This window comes from Cydia amplana, chromosome 10 (genome assembly GCF_948474715.1).
Source record: "Cydia amplana chromosome 10, ilCydAmpl1.1, whole genome shotgun sequence".
NCBI lineage: Eukaryota > Metazoa > Arthropoda > Insecta > Lepidoptera > Tortricidae > Cydia > Cydia amplana.
The window spans coordinates 16,887,904-16,907,502 of record NC_086078.1 but is presented as its reverse complement, the minus strand read 5'-3'; the positions used below and the strand labels follow the sequence as shown (position 1 = coordinate 16,907,502).

Genomic DNA, 19,599 nt, shown 5'->3' with positions numbered 1-19,599 from the left:
AATGAAGCATTCAGAATGTAGTAATAGTTTGAGCTGGAGTGACAAATTCAGGCGTTCATATTCTCTTGAGTGGATGATATTTATTCAGGTGTTCATAATTTCTGAATAAATTATATATTATAATAAACTTGATAATGATATAATGTATTCTTGTGCAGCAAAGGGTGTCGGAGGTGACTAGAACCGACGACGCGATGGACCTGGACACAGAGGAACATAACGATGAAGTGCCCAGTGAAAAACCACCACCGCTATCGGACCAGGTGACTTTCTATAAATAATATCCAACTTACAGGCGGTCTAACATAACAGTTTTGAATGTTTCACGGTTAGTTTCTCTAGACTTATAAAACAAACAAAAGGTAAACAAATCACGGTTCATATCCCGATCGATATAAGTCTGGTTCTTATTCTTGTTGTTAGGGGCTATATGAGGCTCCATAGCCTATGTATCACTGCGACCATTGCTGATCTATTGTGATCGCCACCTACTACTACTCTCGATCCAAGCCTGCAACTTCAAACAGCTGCAGAATCTTTTTGATCTCGAGAGACTAACTCCTCCGGGCTCAGTATGTGTCTGCCCAGGATCAAGTCACCAGTGCGCATTAGGCAAGGGCACTCTGCGAGGATGTGCAAGGGCGTCTCCTCTGCCTTCATTTTGATATTTACCAGTCGCTTTTCGGTGAAGGAAAACATCGTGAGGAAACCGGACTAATCCCAATAAGGCCTAGTTTACCCTCTGGGTTGGAAGGTCAGATGGCAGTCGCTTTCGTAAAAACTAGTGCCTACGCCAATTCCTGGGATTAGTTGCCAAGCGGACCCCAGGCTCCCATGAACCGTGGCAAGATGCCGTGACAAACGCGAGGATGATGATGATGATACCTCCTTTCGCATTTTCTCAAAGGTTAGCTGGAAGAGATCCCTTTTAGGGATAAGTTCGCCTTTGTACATAACATTCTTATTTTTGTTTTGTTTTTGTCCGTTTTATGTAAACCTGTTTATGTGCAATAAAGTGACATACATACATGATACTAATAAAATATTATTTTGTCCTGCAGCTCCAAGCTCTACTCTCAAAACCACCGCCCGGCTTCAACTCCGCCGAACCCCCCCCCACATTCAACCTCTCCGAGCCTCCCCCCCCCGCACCCAACACGGACGACAAACAGGACGACAAGCGGGACCGGGACCGCCGGGACCGGGACCGGGATCGGCGGGACCGGGAACGGAGGGACCGGGATCGCGGGAATAGGGACAGGGAAAGAGGCGGGCGGGATCGTGATAGGTAAGCTAATATTTATTTATTAAGAAATTTAAATCAGGCAACAAGGCCCATATTACAAATACCTTATACAGACTAAAATATATATGCATTATATAAACTTAAAAACTAAACACTATTTTAGGCGACAAAACGGCGTGGCTCCGTTGAATCGTCTGGTCTTGTGTCGGATTCGGCAGTTTGCCCCGGAACCTCCGAAACACGACACCCTTCGGCATAAGTCACCACTATTCACCACCACTATTAGTCACTAGTATCATTAGTCAGATATTGGTTACCACTAGTTTGCGTGACAATTTTTTTATTTAAAAACCGGCCAAGTGCGAGTCGGACTCGCGCACGGAGGGTTCCGCACCATCAACAAAAAATAGAGCAAAACAAGCAAAAAAAAAAGAAGCAAAAAAACGGTCACCCATCCAAGTACTGACCTCGCCCGACGTTGCTTAACTTCGGTCAAAAATCACGTTTGTTGTATGGGAGCCCCACTTAAATCTTTATTTTATTCTGTTTTTAGTATTTGTTGTTATAGCGGCAACAGAAATACATCATCTGTGAAAATTTCAACGGTCTAGCTATCACGGTTCGTGAGATACAGCCTGGTGACAGACGGACGGACGGACGGACGGACGGACGGACGGACGGACGGACGGACGGACGGACAGCGGAGTCTTAGTAATAGGGTCCCGTTTTTACCCTTTGGGTACGGAACCCTAATAAGTATCTAAGACAAAAGGCAGGGCAAAAGGCAGTGCATATCTTTTCTCAGCACGTTTCGTCGTTTTTTTTTATTATTCGAGCTCTGTAATAATCTATTGTATAAGTATTATAAAAGGCGTACCTTATGTAATTTAGAATGAAATAATTATTTATTGTAATCAATCGGTAAGCCCCTTGGTTTACTGATAACTCCTTAAAAAATAAAGAAAAAACCTATCTGAAAAACTAATAATCAACCTTGTCAACAGGGAGCGAGGCGATCGTGACCGCGACCGGGACCGGGACCGCGGCGGGCGGGACCGGCGCGACCGGGACCGGGACCGCGACAACCGGGACCGGTTTAACGCGCCGAAGGACAACAATAATAGGTGAGTTGCTAGTGACGTTCTCTCTACAGAAGTAGACGAGTGCACGAGTTGCAGTCGCCGCGAGCACTCGAGCCTGAGGAAGGACCCCCGAAGGGCCCGAAACATGTCGCCAATAGCGACTAAAAATTCATGTGAGCGAAACCTTTGTCGTCTAAACAGAAGTAGTCGAGCTGCTTATTTGCTGTCATTATTGGCTACATCACTGAATTGAAAGCGCTCAACATTAAAAACTAGTGAGTGTGGCAAAACACCCTAAAGAAGATGACAAAACTTTTCTAAACTAAGAATCATCTCAATGAAAGTTCACAGCCCTTCGATTCATTCAGATGATAGCGTCACATTCAGTTTGGGACTTACACGTTTAAAATACACGTGTCACACGTCGTGACAATTGAGTGAAATATGTGTTTAAGAGGCCGTAGTCGATTTGAAAACGCGCGAAGATACGACATTTACACAGTAACCGAACGCCGGCCCCTGCTTGAAACAACGCGACCGTCTTAAACAGTATTGATACTTTCGCAACAAAATATGCGTAACTTTAGAACTTTAGTTGGGTTAAAATAAAACTTTCGGTAAATTTGATATATTCGTTTATTATACTTACCAACCATGTATTCATATAATAGTTATTTGTACAACAAGAGATCAAAGTTTGATATTTCTTCGAGTGCTTATTTTTAATCCCGTGCAAGCGAAAGATTCTATAATAGATTCACGAGCGTAGCGAGTGAATCTAATTTAGAATCTTGAGCGTAGTAAGGGACTCAAAAGCGCACGAGATGTAAATAACTTTGATCTCGTGTAGTTCACAAAACTTTTCAGCTCAGCAGTGAGAACATATTAGAGAACCCGAAAAATGTATTCCTTCTTCATCACTTACCTATTCACTCATGTTTTCTTAAGAAATACCAACAATTAAGTTTTCACCTCAGCAGCACGAACAAGGGTACTTTGCTACTTAAAAACAGTGAGCAAAATCGCATTTTGCTCATTTTGTCTCACTCAGTGAGCAAAATGCGATATTGCTCACTGTTTTTAAGTAGCAAAGTACCCTTGTTCGAGCTGCTGAGGTGAAAATTATATTGCATGGTGATGATGATTGCATAAGGTTATAATATTATATATATATATATATATATATATATATATATATATATATAACCTTAGTGCAATTTTACGGTAACATATATTATATGTTACCCTTTTAGTAAATGAAAATTTTAGGTGACAATGCAATATTATGATGATATGGAGCTAATCTGATGATGAAGTTTGAAGGTAGCCATAGGAACTCTGGAATGAAACGTCGCAACCCTATCGAGTTTGGGCTCGTTTGATTCGTCTTGACGAGTACTTTGTCTTTAGATGGTATCCGGGGTCTGATGATGGCGCTGAACAGTTGCCATAGGAACTCCGTAATAAAACGCTATAACCCCATCGAGTTTGGGCTAGTACGATTCGTCTTGACGAGTACTTGGTCTCTCGATAGTTTCCAGGGTTTGATAATGGAGCTGGGAGGTGGCCATAGGAACTCCGTAATAAAACAACTCAATCCCGTCGAGTTTGGGCTCGTTTGATTTGTCTTGGCGAGTACTTTGGTCCTAAAGAGTTTGATGATGATTTGATGAAGCTAAAAAGTTCAAAAAAATATATATGAATATAAGATTTTTTATTTGTTAATACCTAACAAAAACTAAAAAGCTTAAAATAATGCTAAAATAATTAAATAATTAAATTTTGATAAAAAAAATACCTACCATTTTATTAATACATTTTACAATACAGATGGTGCTACTTTACGGCACTAGTGCGATAATTAGCACATTACGTAACTATGTCGAATATTAAAATGGCCATATGCACCTACTGTAAAACGTTGTATGATACATAATTTAGTAACATCTGTAAACTGACATTCACAATCTGACAATAAATGATTACTTATGGAGAAAGTTTTTTAGTACATTACCGTAAGTTGACCCCTAGGAAACTATTGATACTGGATAGGAATGGGATCGATTGGCATATAAAAATATCATGTGAAAAATAAACGTTTTCATTTTCATACAAATTGTATGGGAAAAGTTTTCCTCGATTCGTGGCTTTTCTAGCCGGAAATTTTTTTTTGCTTCCATACAAGGTTTTGATCCTCAATAGAAATGGGATCGATTGGCATCAAATAAAAAGTTTGTCAAAAATTACCTTTTTCTCGCACCCTGTATGTTTTTTCCAAAATCTGTAAAAGCCAATCTTCATTGATTTGAAATCTAGGGAAGGTCTTCTAAGACCATTTTCTCGTAGCAGCACGGGATCTGGTAGCTGCCCTCACTGACCCAAAAAGAAAATCCACCCTGTATATATATATATATATAAAGCTACTACTAACCGTTTTTAAATAATATCGTGTTACATTTTGGCAGCAAGAGGAATAAAAAAGGTGTAACACGCTTTTATTTAAAAAAAAAACAACGGGTTGCACTCAGGGAGTGCCGGCAGAAGTGAAAACTCAAAGACTAGTGCAAAATGCACTATGTATAATTGAGGTTAACGCCATCTAGCGTTATTTCGTCGCATTACTTGAAACCCCTAAGCACATCACTGTTAGTACTCGAGTTATATTAATACCTACCAGTTAGAGCGAAACTCACTAGATGGCATTCAGATCTTGTTGAGACGAATCAAACGAGCCCAAACACGACGTGGTTTCACGACCTGGTTGATGAGTACTCTTGAGCCCCTGTCGGCTTCATCGTCAGACTCTGAGTACCATCTCTTGTCAAAGATCTTGTTGAGGCGAATTAAACGAGCCCAAACGCGAAGTGGTTTCACATCCTGGTTGATGAGGACTCTTGAGCACCTGTCGGCTTCATCACCAGACCCTGAATACCATCTCGTGTCAAAGATCTTGTTGAGAAGAATTAAACAAGCCCAAACACGACGTGGTTTCACGACCTGCTTGATGAGTACGCTTGAGTACCTGTCGGCTTCATCATCAGACCCTGAATACCACATTGTGTCGAATATCTTTTTGAGACGAATCAATCAAGCCTAAACACGATCTAACCAATAATAGACTAGTAGTTCGCCCCGAACTGAGAACTCGCGGTTCGTCAAAAAGATCAATTGAAAGCAGTGCTACTTAGTCCAAGATGGGCATTTCGTAATTGAATCCTGATTCCACGATTACTTGAAATTACTTTTTAATCTGATTACCGATTCCCAGATTAGGTACTTTGTAATGTAACAATACCGAATTACTAAGTACAATTCCATTTGAGGAATCAGGAATCAATTTCTCGAATATTACAATTACTAGTAATTGGAATCAATGTCGATTCCTCATTACAGGAATGCATTACTTGATTCCTTTCAGATTACATTTCGTACTACTACTATCAAAACTACATTTCGATAGTTGACTTACTAGGATGCATCTTTATCTTATTTGAAACAGGTGCGCAGATTTCGAATATGATGACCATGACCTATAAAACGACATCCATGACGACTTTTATGACATAGTGCATGGCCGCCATCTTGGATTCCAAAATAGTCATCATTTTCGAAATTTGCGCCGGGCCTAAACCTATAAAACGACATCCATGACGACTTTTATGACATAGTGCATGGCCGCCATCTTGGATTCCAAAATAGTCATCATTTTCGAAAACTGCGCCCCCTAAAACCTATAAAACGACATCCATCACGACTTTTATGACATAGTGCATGGCCGCCATCTTGGATTCCAAAATAGTCATCATTTTCGAAATCTGAGCCCCCTATAACATATAAAACGACATCCATGACGACTGTTATGACATACTGCATGGCAGCCATCTTGGAATTCAAAATGGTCATCATTTTCGAAATCTGCGCCCCCTAAAACCTATAAAACGACATCTATGACGACTTTTATGACATAGTGCATGGCCGTCATTTTGGATTCCAAAATGGTCATCATTTTCGAAATCGGGGCCCCCTAAAACCTATAAAACGACATCCATGACGACTTTTATGTCATAGTGCAAGTCCGCCATTTTGGAATCCAAAATGGTCATCATTTTCAAAATCTGCGCCCCCTATAATCTATAAAACGACATCCATGGCGACTTTTATGAAATACTGCATGGCCGCCATCTTGGAATCCAAAATGGTATTGATTTTCGAAATCTGCGCCCCCTAAAACCTATAAAACGACATCCATGACGACTTTTATGACATACTGCATGGCCGTCTTTTTGGATTTCAAAATGGTCATCATTTTCGAAATCGGGGCCTCCTAAAACCTATAAAACGACATCCATGACGACTTTTATGACATAGTGCATGGCCGCCATTTTGGATTCCAAAATGGTCATCATTTTCGAAACTTGCGCCCCCTATAACCTATAAAACGACATCCATGACGACTGTTATGACATACTGCATGGCAGCCATCTTGGAATTCAAAATGGTCATCATTTTCGAAATCTGCGCCCCCTAAAACCTATAAAACGCCATCCATGACGACTTTTATGACATAGTGCATGGCCAATATTTTGGAATCCAAAATGGTCATAATTTTCGAAATCTGCGCCCCCCAAAATCTATAAAACGACATCCATGACGACTTTTATGACACAGTGCATGGCCGCCATCTTGGATTCCAAAATAGTCATGATTTTCGAAATCTGTGCCCCCTATAATCTATAAAACGACATCCATGACGACTTTTTAAATTACTGTATGGCCGCCATCTTGGAATCCAAAATGGTCATCATTTTCGAAATCTGCGCCCTCTAAAACCTATAAAACGACATCCATGACGACTTTTATGACGTACTGCATGGCCGTCATTTTGGATTCCAAAATGGTCATCATTTTCGAAATCGGGGCCCCCTAAAACTTATAAAACGACATCCATGACGACTTTTATGGCATACTGCATGGCCGCCATTTTGGATTCCAAAATGGTCATCATTTTCGAAACCTGCGCCCCCTAAAACCTATAAAACGACATCCATGACGACTTTTATGACATACTGCATGGCCGCCATTTTGGATTTCAAAATGGTCATCTTTTTCGAAATCTGCGCCCCCTAAAACCTATAAAACGACATCCATGACGACTTTTATGACATAGTGCATGGCCGCCATTTTGGAATCCAAAATAGTCATCATTTTCGAAATCTGAGCCCCCTATAACCTATAAAACGACATCCATGACGACTTTTATGACATACTGCATGGCCGCCATCTTGGAATCTAAAATGGTCATCATTTTCGAAATCTGCGCCCCCTAAAACCTATAAAACGACATCCATGACGACTTTTATGACATAGTGCATGGCCGCCATCTTGGAATCCAAAATGGTCATCATTTTCGAAATCTGCGCCTAAAACCTATAAAACGACATCCATGACGACTTTTATGACATAGTGCATGGCCGCCATTTTGGATTCCAAAATGGTCATCATTTTCGAAACTTGCGCCCCCTATAACCTATAAAACGACATCCATGACGACTGTTATGACATACTGCATGGCAGCCATCTTGGAATTCAAAATAGTCATCATTTTCGAAATCTGCGCCCCCTAAAACCTATAAAACGCCATCCATGACGACTTTTATGACATAGTGCATGGCCAATATTTTGGAATCCAAAATGGTCATAATTTTCGAAATCTGCGCCCCCCAAAATCTATAAAACGACATCCATGACGACTTTTATGACACAGTGCATGGCCGCCATCTTGGATTCCAAAATAGTCATGATTTTCGAAATCTGTGCCCCCTATAATCTATAAAACGACATCCATGACGACTTTTTAAATTACTGGATGGCCGCCATCTTGGAATCCAAAATGGTCATCATTTTCGAAATCTGCGCCCTCTAAAACCTATAAAACGACATCCATGACGACTTTTATGACGTACTGCATGGCCGTCATTTTGGATTCCAAAATGGTCATCATTTTCGAAATCGGGGCCCCCTAAAACTTATAAAACGACATCCATGACGACTTTTATGGCATACTGCATGGCCGCCATTTTGGATTCCAAAATGGTCATCATTTTCGAAACCTGCGCCCCCTAAAACCTATAAAACGACATCCATGACGACTTTTATGACATACTGCATGGCCGCCATTTTGGATTTCAAAATGGTCATCTTTTTCGAAATCTGCGCCCCCTAAAACCTATAAAACGACATCCATGACGACTTTTATGACATAGTGCATGGCCGCCATCTTGGATTCCAAAATAGTCATCATTTTCGAAATCTGAGCCCCCTATAACCTATAAAACGACATCCATGACGACTTTTATGACATACTGCATGGCCGCTATCTTGGAATCTAAAATGGTCATCATTTTCGAAATCTGCGCCCCCTAAAACCTATAAAACGACATCCATGACGACTTTTATGACATAGTGCATGGCCGCCATCTTGGAATCTAAAATGGTCATCATTTTCGAAATCTGTGCCCCCTAAAACATATAAAACGACATCCATAATGACTTTTATGACATAGTGCATGGCCGCCATTTTGGAATCCAAAATGGTCATCATTTTCGAAATCTGCGCCCCTCAAAACCTACAAAACGACATCCATGACGACTTTAATGACATACTGCATGGTCGCCATTTTGGAATCCAAAATGGTCATCATTTTCGGAATCTGCGCCCCCTAATACCTATAAAACGACATCCATGACGACTTTTATGACATACTGGATGGCCGCCATCTTGGAATCCAAAATGGTCATCATTTTCGAAATCTGCGCCTCCTAAAACCTATAAAACGATATCCATGACGACTTTTATGACATACTGCATGGAGTGCATGGCCGCCATTTTGGAATCCAAAATAAGCATCATTTTCGAAATCTGCGCCCCCTAAAACCTATAAAATGATATCCATTACGATTTAATGACAGTACATGGCCGCCATCTTGGATTCCAAAATTGTCATAATTTAAAAAAAAATCTTTAAAAAAACAATATTATAAATGTGTAAACCGAGCACTTTAATTTGATACCAAACTCGACCATACTTTCTTGCAATTAACATGACCAGAATAGCAAGACCCCTCCCCCTCAATGGCTTTTTAGCATTTTAAGCTCTTCTAGCTCAATAACCTCTTGTTCAAGCCAGCTCAAAATTTAATGACTAAAATATAATGCCCTCGACTATACGTTCACCCAATTTCATTTAAATTAGAATAAATTTACTTAAGTTATTGAGTATCAAACTATCCTCTGAAAGTTCAGCTTAAAAACATTGAAATGCCGGGACGTGCCCCTAGCCAGCCGTGTGTTCAAAGTCGAATGTAAGAACTTCGCTTCGCTTCGCTCGCTCGTTCGATGATAATACTATAAACTATACAAGAAAATAAAGAAGTACTTACAACCAAGGATTAAAGTTCCTGGTCGTAGTATACACGCATACCATAACAGCCAAAGACGCAAACAGATATAATATTTTACACGGCGCGCACGCACACAACGATAAATAACTTCGCGATCGTCGATGCAACGTGCGGAGCCGATCAGCACACGTCCTGCCTCTATAAGCTCTGGCGAGCGAATGAGTCCGCGAGCGCGCGTCACTGGTTATATACGAATAAAGAGAGCAGTTTTTAAAAATTCGTCAAAAAATAAAAGTTGCAATTTATATAAAATTATGTATCACAACAGTTTAAGTAAACGTTGCAGATTATTTGAGTATGAAAACTACGTCGAAAATAAGTAGATTTTCGGAGAAATTGCCACTTGTTTTGAGGTAATTTCTGGAGAAAATTGATTTCGTCTAACCTTCATTTACACTATTTCAAAGTCATAAAAACAAAAATGTAGTCTACGACAGTTGAAGTACAGGATATGTGTAATACAAAATTACCATTTTTAGCAGTCCAAACTTTACGAAATTCACAAATAAGATCGACTAAATCAGTGCTTAACGCGCGTTTACCTAAACGTCCATCAGAAAAACAATCATTACTAACTTAGTGAGTCTGTTTTCAAAAAATTGATCTGTACAAGTGGAAGATAAGAAGACGTGCTAATAGATACGAGTACTTGTTATTTCTATTACGTAACAAAAGGTGTACAACTTCATTGCCTAAATCTATCAATTTTATATTTTTGCGGCTAAAATCAATACCGGCCTCTTAAGCATTTGTCTTTATCGTATATGTAGGTATACCGTCACAAGCCTAATTGAACTTCCTGTGGTACTAGATCGATTTGTGAAAGATAGTCCTATATATAATGTTGTTATTTTATTTATTTTTTAATACCGCTGCCTTCGCCTCGACCAAAGAGAATAGATGTAATAGTAAATTTACTGCCATCTTTCGACAGAAGATTAAAACTGTTAGAACGCCATTTGACTGTGATCCTTATTCTTTCACTGATATGTGTCAATTTGTTAAATGTCAGAAATTAATGCTATCTACTCGACAGTAGGCCAAAGGTATGGCGCCATCGCTCGAAATTTGTTAAAAATTGCACCATACCTTTGGCCTAGTCTCCACCTCTATTTCAAATTCTCTTTGCCTCGACTTAGCATATGATATGATTGATCACTGCATGATGATTGAATATTATGTATATCGACGACCGGTCTGGCCTAGTGGGTAGTGACCCTGCCTGTGAAGCCGATGGTCCTGGGTTCGAATCCCGGTAAGGGCATTTATTTGTGTGATGAACACAGATATTTGTTCCCGAGTCATGGGTGTTGTCTATGTATATAAGTATGTATTTATCTATATAAGTATATTAAGTATGTATATCGTCGCCTAGCACCCATAGTATGTAGTACAAGCTTTGCTTAGTTTGCGGTTAGGTCGATCTGTGTAAGTGTAAGGCCTGAGTGGACGCTCGAAGCGGAGCGTTCGGCGGGGCGTGCAGCGTGGCGTCGGGCTCACAAGTGATTTGAGCAGCGTGCACTAAGGCCGCTCCTATACGCTTGCATTTGTCTAACATGCACGCCGCACGCCTCGCCCCGCTGCACGCCCAACTCGAGCGTCCACTCAGGCCTTACACTTAGACGTTCCCTAATATTTATTATTATTTATTATCCTAGGGAACGAAGCAGGTCCAAGTCCCCGCGCGATCCAGGTGCGGGAGGTGAAAAGTCGTTGCAAGAACGGTTGTGGGAGATGGCTAATGGCAAACGTGACGAGTTCCCCCAACCGCAACAACAAGATAACATGGGTAACTAGTAACTACATTTTTTAAGTAAAAACTTCTTTAGCGGCGCTGTACACTTTTTGTGATGGGGAAAAAATGGTAAACTCGCGAGAGGTGTCACGTGACCGTAAGACGTAAGACGGACACGTGACCTGATCGAAAAACTGTTACTTCAATGTCATTGAGTTTTTCTTTATTGATTTAAATGCCATCTAGTGAGTTTCGCTCTAACTGGTATTAATATAACTCGAGTACTAACAGTGATGTGTTTAGGGGTTTCAAGTAATGCGACTAAATAACGCTAGATGGCGTTAACCTCAATTATGCTGCAGACATTTTGCAATAGTGATTGAGTTTTCACTTCTGCCAGCACTCCCGGAGTGCAACCTGTTGTTTTTTTTATTTACATAAAGTGTAACGGCAATCATTAATTTTGTTGTAATGGCTATACATCAATTTTCTCACTTCCATCCTGCTTTTCACCCTCTTATTAAACTGTTAAGGGATGATTTTCGGGATAAAAACTATATGTCCGTCCTCGAGACTCAAACTATGTCTTTACTAAATTTTTACTAAATCGGTTTAATTACACAAACGGGTCTAACGCGATATAATTTCATTGTTTTTACCTTTAATTCCGACGTTTTTTTATTAACTAATTTCGGGTAGTTTAGTGGTGTTTTATTAATATCTCCGTTGACATTTGTTGGGACGTCAGTCTTTTCGTGACCACAGCTGGTGCAACTCAGCTGAAACGTCGGAATCAGGGATGTTGCGGATGCAGATTTTTTGACATCCGCGGACGCGGATGCGGATATTTAAAGGCTCACATCCGCGGATGCGGATGCGGATGCGGATGTCAAGATTAGGTACTTAGAAAACGTCAAATAATACATTTTTAGTATTTTTTTTATTAAAAAAAACGAAACGTGTAGTATTTGAGCAAGAATATTAGGTGCGTTATATTTAATAAGCAGTAACATCGCCGACTTTTCTGGATCTAGACGATTTTGTTATAGGTAATGACGAAATTACCTAGCACTTACGCCGCCGCTAAGACGTTCCTGTACCGACTTGTTCGACATCCGCATCCGCATAAGCTCCGCATCGATTTTATGCGGATGCGGATGTTGAAAATAATGCGGAAGTTCCGCGGATGCGGATGCGGATGTTCGCAACATCCCTGATATCTATCTTGTTTTTGTAAACCATGTGTTTTATTTGTACAGGTTTAGAAGATAACAGAGTTGATAGGCCGCCTCTGGATCGAATGCCACGACCAGGAATGGACGGTGGTGAGTTTGGATTTGTTTTTGTACCGTACATACATTTTTACGTTGGTACAGTCGCCATAAAATATATCGGAGCGGCCAAGGTGTTCACAATATCTGAACACGCACTCTAATTCCCTGACAATAGAGGTGTGCTCAGATATTTGTGAGCACCTTGGCCGCTCAGATATATCTGATGGTGACTGTACAGCGAGCTGCAAAATTCATAGTGTCCATGCACTTTTGCAGCTAGGTGTACACTTGGTACTGATTAGATTTTACGGCTGATGTAATGTTCAATTGATTTAGGTATTTATGTACGATTAAACATCGAATTATAGGTCTCGCATTTTAAAAAGAGGCAAATATGTACGAATGGAACTAGATGGTTAAAAAAGTACTGAGATTACAACGCTTATGTTAAAATGGCATATTGTTTGGTCTCTTTTTAATATGCAGTACCGTCTTTATACGTGCAAAACAGTCTTCTGTGAATGCTTCTGCTGTTACCGGTAAATGCCGGTTTGGTGATTTTAGTAACCATATTTTTACAAACAAAAACCAGACCCTAATGTACGATTCACATCAAAGATTGGAACCAGCGGCGGTAGCACGGTCGCATTTTTATTGCTTGTCGGGTCATTCCATGTGATTTCAACAAATTTGAATTAAAAAGTGCGCCGCATGATTTTTGATTTGCATAAAAAAAATTGAGGATATATTTCATGGTGGCAGAAGTGCTGAACCACCACCAGTTTTTTTTTTATCTTTTAATTTTCAAGTTTTGCCCATTCGAAGTTAGCAGTGGGGTCAAATTCTTGCTTGTACAAAATCAGACCTAACTTTTTTTCTATAAAAGGTAACGAAATAATTATTACCTTTTTTGATTAGGTAAGAAATGTAGATATTATACTGTATGACAAAATTTATCTGAATTAACTACAAAAAAAATGGTGACCACCCGAAGTGTATACCTAATTGGTCAATTATTGCAATTTTAAATTGGTTCTTGTGCCAACCCTGGTGCATATCAAATATTACTTTTTTCTGAAATATAAAGTGCTTGCCGTGTTCATCTTGTAAAATAAATATAATTGTGTTAGATCAATTACTTCTAATAGAAAAATATAAGTGAAAATTGAGAAATTCGAAAAATGCTCATGTTTGACTCTAAAAAAATCCATGTGGAAGATAAAATAAAAATTTGATTTTAGTCAGCAAATATAGCTGATATCTTCGTTAATTAGATTTAGAAAAAAAAGTTTTGTTATTTTGCCTATTTTTTGAAATATGATTTTTTTAACATGCTACTTTTTACAACTATCGATACAAAATGTTTTATGTTATAAATTAATAAAAATGGGACGGTAATTGGTCATACGGATATTATTTACGTTTTTTATGTTCAAATAATTTTTTTGACATGGCAATAATTTCATTTGTAAATTTAATGAGGGTAGAAATTCGACAATGCACTGTTACCTGACAAGGATTGTGAATCACTTGCGAATGTTTCTTAATTTAGCCGTGTAGTGAATAACCGACGCCTCCTGACTTGTTAACAAGCTTTATTTGCATGTTACATGGCTAAATTACGAACATAAGTAAACGGCCTAATAATCCTTATCGAAGTTCTATAGGAAATCGTATTTATCTAGGAGATAATGAAGTGGTGCAAACTCTTTGTAGTAAGTGCTTGTGTTATTAATAGTTGACTGTTCGTTATATATCACTGACAAGAAGAAGTATTTATTTGACAATTCAATTACTTCGACAATGGAGCCTTGTTCAATTGGAATATTTGGAGGGGAAGATTGTCATCAAACGACTTTTTCGAGGTCATCATGGCTCAAAACAATAAATGAAATAAGTGAAACCGACAGAAGTCTTCTTATTAAACGTACAGGTATTACAATTATAAACACCATTTGTCAGTACCACGGCGTGGTTGAGGCGTCGGTTATTCACTACACGGCTAAATTAAGAAACATTTGCAAGTGATTCACAATCCTTGTCAGGTAACAGTGCATTGTCGAATTTCTACCCTCATTAAATTTACAAATGAAATTATTGCCATGTCAAAAAAATTATTTGAACATAAAAAACGTAAATAATATCCGTATGACCAATTACCGTCCCATTTTTATTAATTTATAACATAAAACATTTTGTAAAAAGTAGCATGTTAAAAAAATCATATTTCAAAAAATAGGCAAAATAACAAAACTTTTTTTTCTAAATCTAATTAACGAAGATATCAGCTATATTTGCTGACTAAAATCAAATTTTTATTTTATCTTCCACATGGATTTTTTTAGAGTCAAACATGAGCATTTTTCGAATTTCTCAATTTTCACTTATATTTTTCTATTAGAAGTAATTGATCTAACACAATTATATTTATTTTACAAGATGAACACGGCAAGTACTTTATATTTCAGAAAAAAGTAATATTTGATATGCACCAGGGTTGGCACAAGAACCAATTTAAAATTGCAATAATTGACCAATTAGGTATACACTTCGGGTGGTCACCATTTTTTTTGTAGTTAATTCAGATAAATTTTGTCATACAGTATAATATCCACATTTCTTACCTAATCAAAAAAAGTAATAATTATTTCGTTACCTTTTATAGAAAAAAAGTTAGGTCTGATTTTGTACAAGCAGGAATTTAACCCCACTGTTAATTTCGAATGGGCAAAACTTGGAAATTAAAAGATAAAAAAAAAACTGGTGGTGGTTCAACACTTCTGCCACCATGAAGTATATCCTCAATTTTTTTTATTCAAATCAAAAATCATACGGCACACTCGATTTGTTGAAATCACCTGGAATGACCCTGTCACCATGCCTGTCACGTTCTAACAAGTATGTAAGCGCGAAAGTGACGGGCATAGTGACAAGCGATAAAAATGGAACCATGTTGCGCCCGCTGAACGCGTCTTACTAAAGAAACTTTTAAGTATGAAATACTGACAATTCAACCTCTAGACTGAGCTTAGGCCAATTCTTTCATGAAACCGATGCTGCCAAAAATATGGGGGTGCGGGGGGACGAGGTGAGCGAATCCCGTGCCGTGATTGGTCCGTTCAAAGACACGGACCAATCACGGCACGGGATTGACTCGAAGATGGAGTAACGCTACCGTATGTGTGGCATAGGTAGCGCGACTATGCTATGTCTAGAGGCTGGATTGTCTGTGGTATGAAACGTAAAATAATAAACTGAAGGTACAAATTTCTTTGACCCGCGAGACGCGTTCCAACCAACATTTTGATGCGAGTCGTATAGTTTGTAGCTTTCTAATAGAGCCCGAAGGCTAATCCTATTGTCTATTGTTAAGTAAAACCGCTCGTACCACGTGCCACAACCACCTGCATAAAAAATCGGTACTTCGGTTACTGAGTGCCGGCGAGTCGAACGCTACAGAACCAGTCTAAAATGTGTCATCGAGATGCGTAACAAAGGCGCGTTATCGGAGAGCGCACCTACACTGGTTTTTTGAGCATTGGACTAGCCCGCGCTCAGGTGCCAAATAGAATAATTAGGACCCTTTTTTGCAGGTAAGTAGCACGTGCGGTTTTACTGAACAATATGCAATAGGATAAGCCTTCGGGCTCTACTAGAAAGCTACAAACTATACATAACACGAATATCGTGTGCGCAGAGGGCGCGGCCGACGACTGGCGCCACCCCGCGAGACCGCACGCGCCGCCCTTCAGGCCCGGTAAACACACACACATTCAGCACAAGACTTAAGACATGGTCTAATAAAACATGGTCTTCTCTTCCCAGAGTGTCACTTGCCTACGTCACAATAACATTGCTACTTTATTTGAACATAACATGTTACATGGGTACATTATATCTATGGTTAATAAGTTAAAATATTTCTTTATAATTTTATAATTTTCATTTATTTGTATTTTATCTTAAATTTTACAATAACACGTCATTTTTAATTATTCGTTAGCAATATTTTCGATTCACGAAAGAAATTTCAGACGTTCGGGTAATTCTGTTTACACTACTGGCAACACAGGATAGCGCTGTCACATTTGACAATCCGCCATTTTGTCTCTGACCGTCATCCTTGTCGAACGCGTGTTAATTGTTATTTCCTTCTCGCTCAGTGTCAGCAGTCGCAGTGTTTTCCAAACTTTTCACGTCGTAATCTTGGTAATTAATGTTTTGTTACGAAAATGGTTGGCTGTTCTATTCGGAACTGTAAGAGTAGGGGTGAAAAGGGCAGTATAGATTTGTTTTATTTTACTATGTTTCTACATGAATAACTTAGAATTAATGCCGTTAAAATAATTTTCACCGTTGGTTAAAATTCTCCCACATTTTAAAGTTTGAGAACCTGTAAACAGCATGATGACGTAGGCAAGTGACAGTTAGGTCATTCGCGAATCTCGGAAGAGAGTACCAGGCGGAGTATATTATTATACCATGACTTAAGACCTCTTTTCTTAGAAACATCCAGCGGGCGTATTAATAAGTAATGGGCGTTTTTATCCACGTGATGGATAAAGATAGTTTATTTTTCCAGTGGGCATATTACAATGCGCTTATGAACCTCAAATAAAGCTACGCCGTCTCTAAAGGGGCCCACTGATTAACAGTCCGCCGGACGGTATCGGCCTGTCAGTTAGAACAAAAAGTTGACAGTTCCGAACAACTGACAGGCCGATATTGTCCGGCGGACTGTTAATTAGTGGGCCTCATCCCTACACCTCTTGACCCAAAAAGATTAAAATCCCTCCTACATTGTAGGTGGGGACGGAGCTATAGACACTTTTTAACGTCGCGATGAAAAGAGACGGGACCTGTCATTATTACTATGTCGCGACGATAATCACGACCTCACACTCCCCATATCCGTTTTGATACCTAAATTTTACTTGAAAAAACTAAAGCAATTCTTTTGAGTTTCTACATAGATAAATTCTGTGAACCATAGGTGTTTGTTAATTTCATCCACTAAGTCTAGTGAGTCTAGTCAGACTCACTAGACTATCCCTACTTTGAGAATTTTGGGGTATAATGAATTCATCATACATTCGATTTCGAGTTCTGAAAGGGAGGTGTTACAGTTAGGTGCCGTGACCAGGATTTTTCAGTAGACTCTCTAACCCCGTTAATTGATTAAAAAAGGGGATTCCAGACCGGTAAAACGCATAAAAACAAACCAAAAGCCCTTTTTATGCAAAAATTAAATGAATCCATCATTTTATTTGCAATAAAACATAATTGAATGCATGCAAATACATATGGTAATTGATAGAATTAGAAATAAATCTTTTATTTATTAGATATATCGCCAAGATCACCCTCGCTCGTTGTTTCTAAGAACAAATTCAACCATGTCCTACAGTTTCTGGTTACTCTTTGCACCATTTGGTTCAATCAACCTTTAAACCTTACTGGCACATACACAGAAATTAGTACATAGCAAATTTGATTGGGGCCAAGACACATATGACAAGAGTTGTGCCGTTCTCGAGAACATTCTCCGTTTACTGGAGAATAATCTCGAGCGAGAACGTTCCCCATACAAGTGATACAAGACAAAGAATGTTCTCGAGAACGGTACAACTATACGTATGACACGTCACTAATACATACTAACAAAACGCTTAAAGCTTCGTCTTAGTTACAGACAAAATATTCATACTCTTTGAACGAAATGAAATTTCAATGGGGTTTATACAAATTACTTATTACAGAGGACGCTTTAGGAAAAGTGATTGAGATGACATAATCTAATCGTAATCTCTAATCCCGCGTCACGGAATAGAACCAGTTTTGAAATACTATTTTCAATTCTGTATCAGATCTATTTGGTGGTCGGTTCTATGTGTATCTTCTTCATTGCACATATATGTATGTATTTAGTAGGATCGAGCCTAATAGTCGCTCAATGGTTTTCAGATCCGAGAATGCGAGGGCCCCGACCTGTAAGAGGTATGATACGGTTTTATTAATACACTGTACTTATGTCTGATATCTCTGTAAGATCCTGTTACCTTGCTTGCTTGGAAATAGATTTCCGATAAAATATGGTGGTCTGGAGTAGATATTTACAAGCTTGCCGTCTCCCTCACAACCACAGATCAAGTTAGAATGGCGATGCGAGCAGGGTATATACGTGTCGCCGCCGGTTTTGAGCAAACGCTCGCATGCTACTCGCCCGCGCTGACCGAAAAACGAAGTAAACATGCCTTTTGCGCCACAATAACCTTCAGATTAAGAAGCCAGACATCAAATCTGTCTAAAGGAGGCGTATCCATTCACCACGCACACAAGTTTTTACTACCGTTGCGCGAGTGTTAGTAAATGTGGAGAGGAACGAGCGGCGACACCGGTTCCGATACTAATTGCGCGCGATAGCCATTCTAACCTCTTTAATATGTTCTGTGCTCACAACCGTATAGTTTGTAGCTTTCTAGTAGACCCCGAAGGCTTATCCTATTGTATATTGTTCAGTAAAACCGCACGTGCTACTTACCTGCAAAAAAGGGTCCTAATTATTCTATTTGGCACCTGAGCGCGGGCTAGTCCAACGCTCAAAAAACCAGTGTAGGTGCGCTCTCCGATAACGCGCCTTTGTTACGCATCTCGATGACACACTTTAGACTGGTTCTGTAGCGTTCGACTCGCCGGCACTCAGTAACCGAAGTACCGATTTTTTATGCAAGTGGTTGTGGCACGTGGCACGAGCGGTTTTTCTTAACAATAGACAATAGGATTAGCCTTCGGGGTCTATTA

At 39.3% G+C, this 19,599-nt stretch overlaps 1 protein-coding gene across 1 annotated transcript in view; it reads left to right on the top strand.

Annotated features, from left to right (window-relative positions):
• The window catches only part of LOC134651707 (uncharacterized), a 46,464-nt gene that overhangs the window by 25,248 nt on the left and 1,617 nt on the right, over positions 1-19,599 (top strand). Inside the window, exons 24-29 of the mRNA XM_063506808.1 lie at positions 159-263; positions 1,062-1,288; positions 2,251-2,370; positions 11,448-11,578; positions 12,784-12,849; positions 18,763-18,795. Coding sequence (XP_063362878.1) covers positions 159-263; positions 1,062-1,288; positions 2,251-2,370; positions 11,448-11,578; positions 12,784-12,849; positions 18,763-18,795 — 682 coding nt within the window. The remainder of the gene's footprint in view (positions 1-158; positions 264-1,061; positions 1,289-2,250; positions 2,371-11,447; positions 11,579-12,783; positions 12,850-18,762; positions 18,796-19,599) is intronic.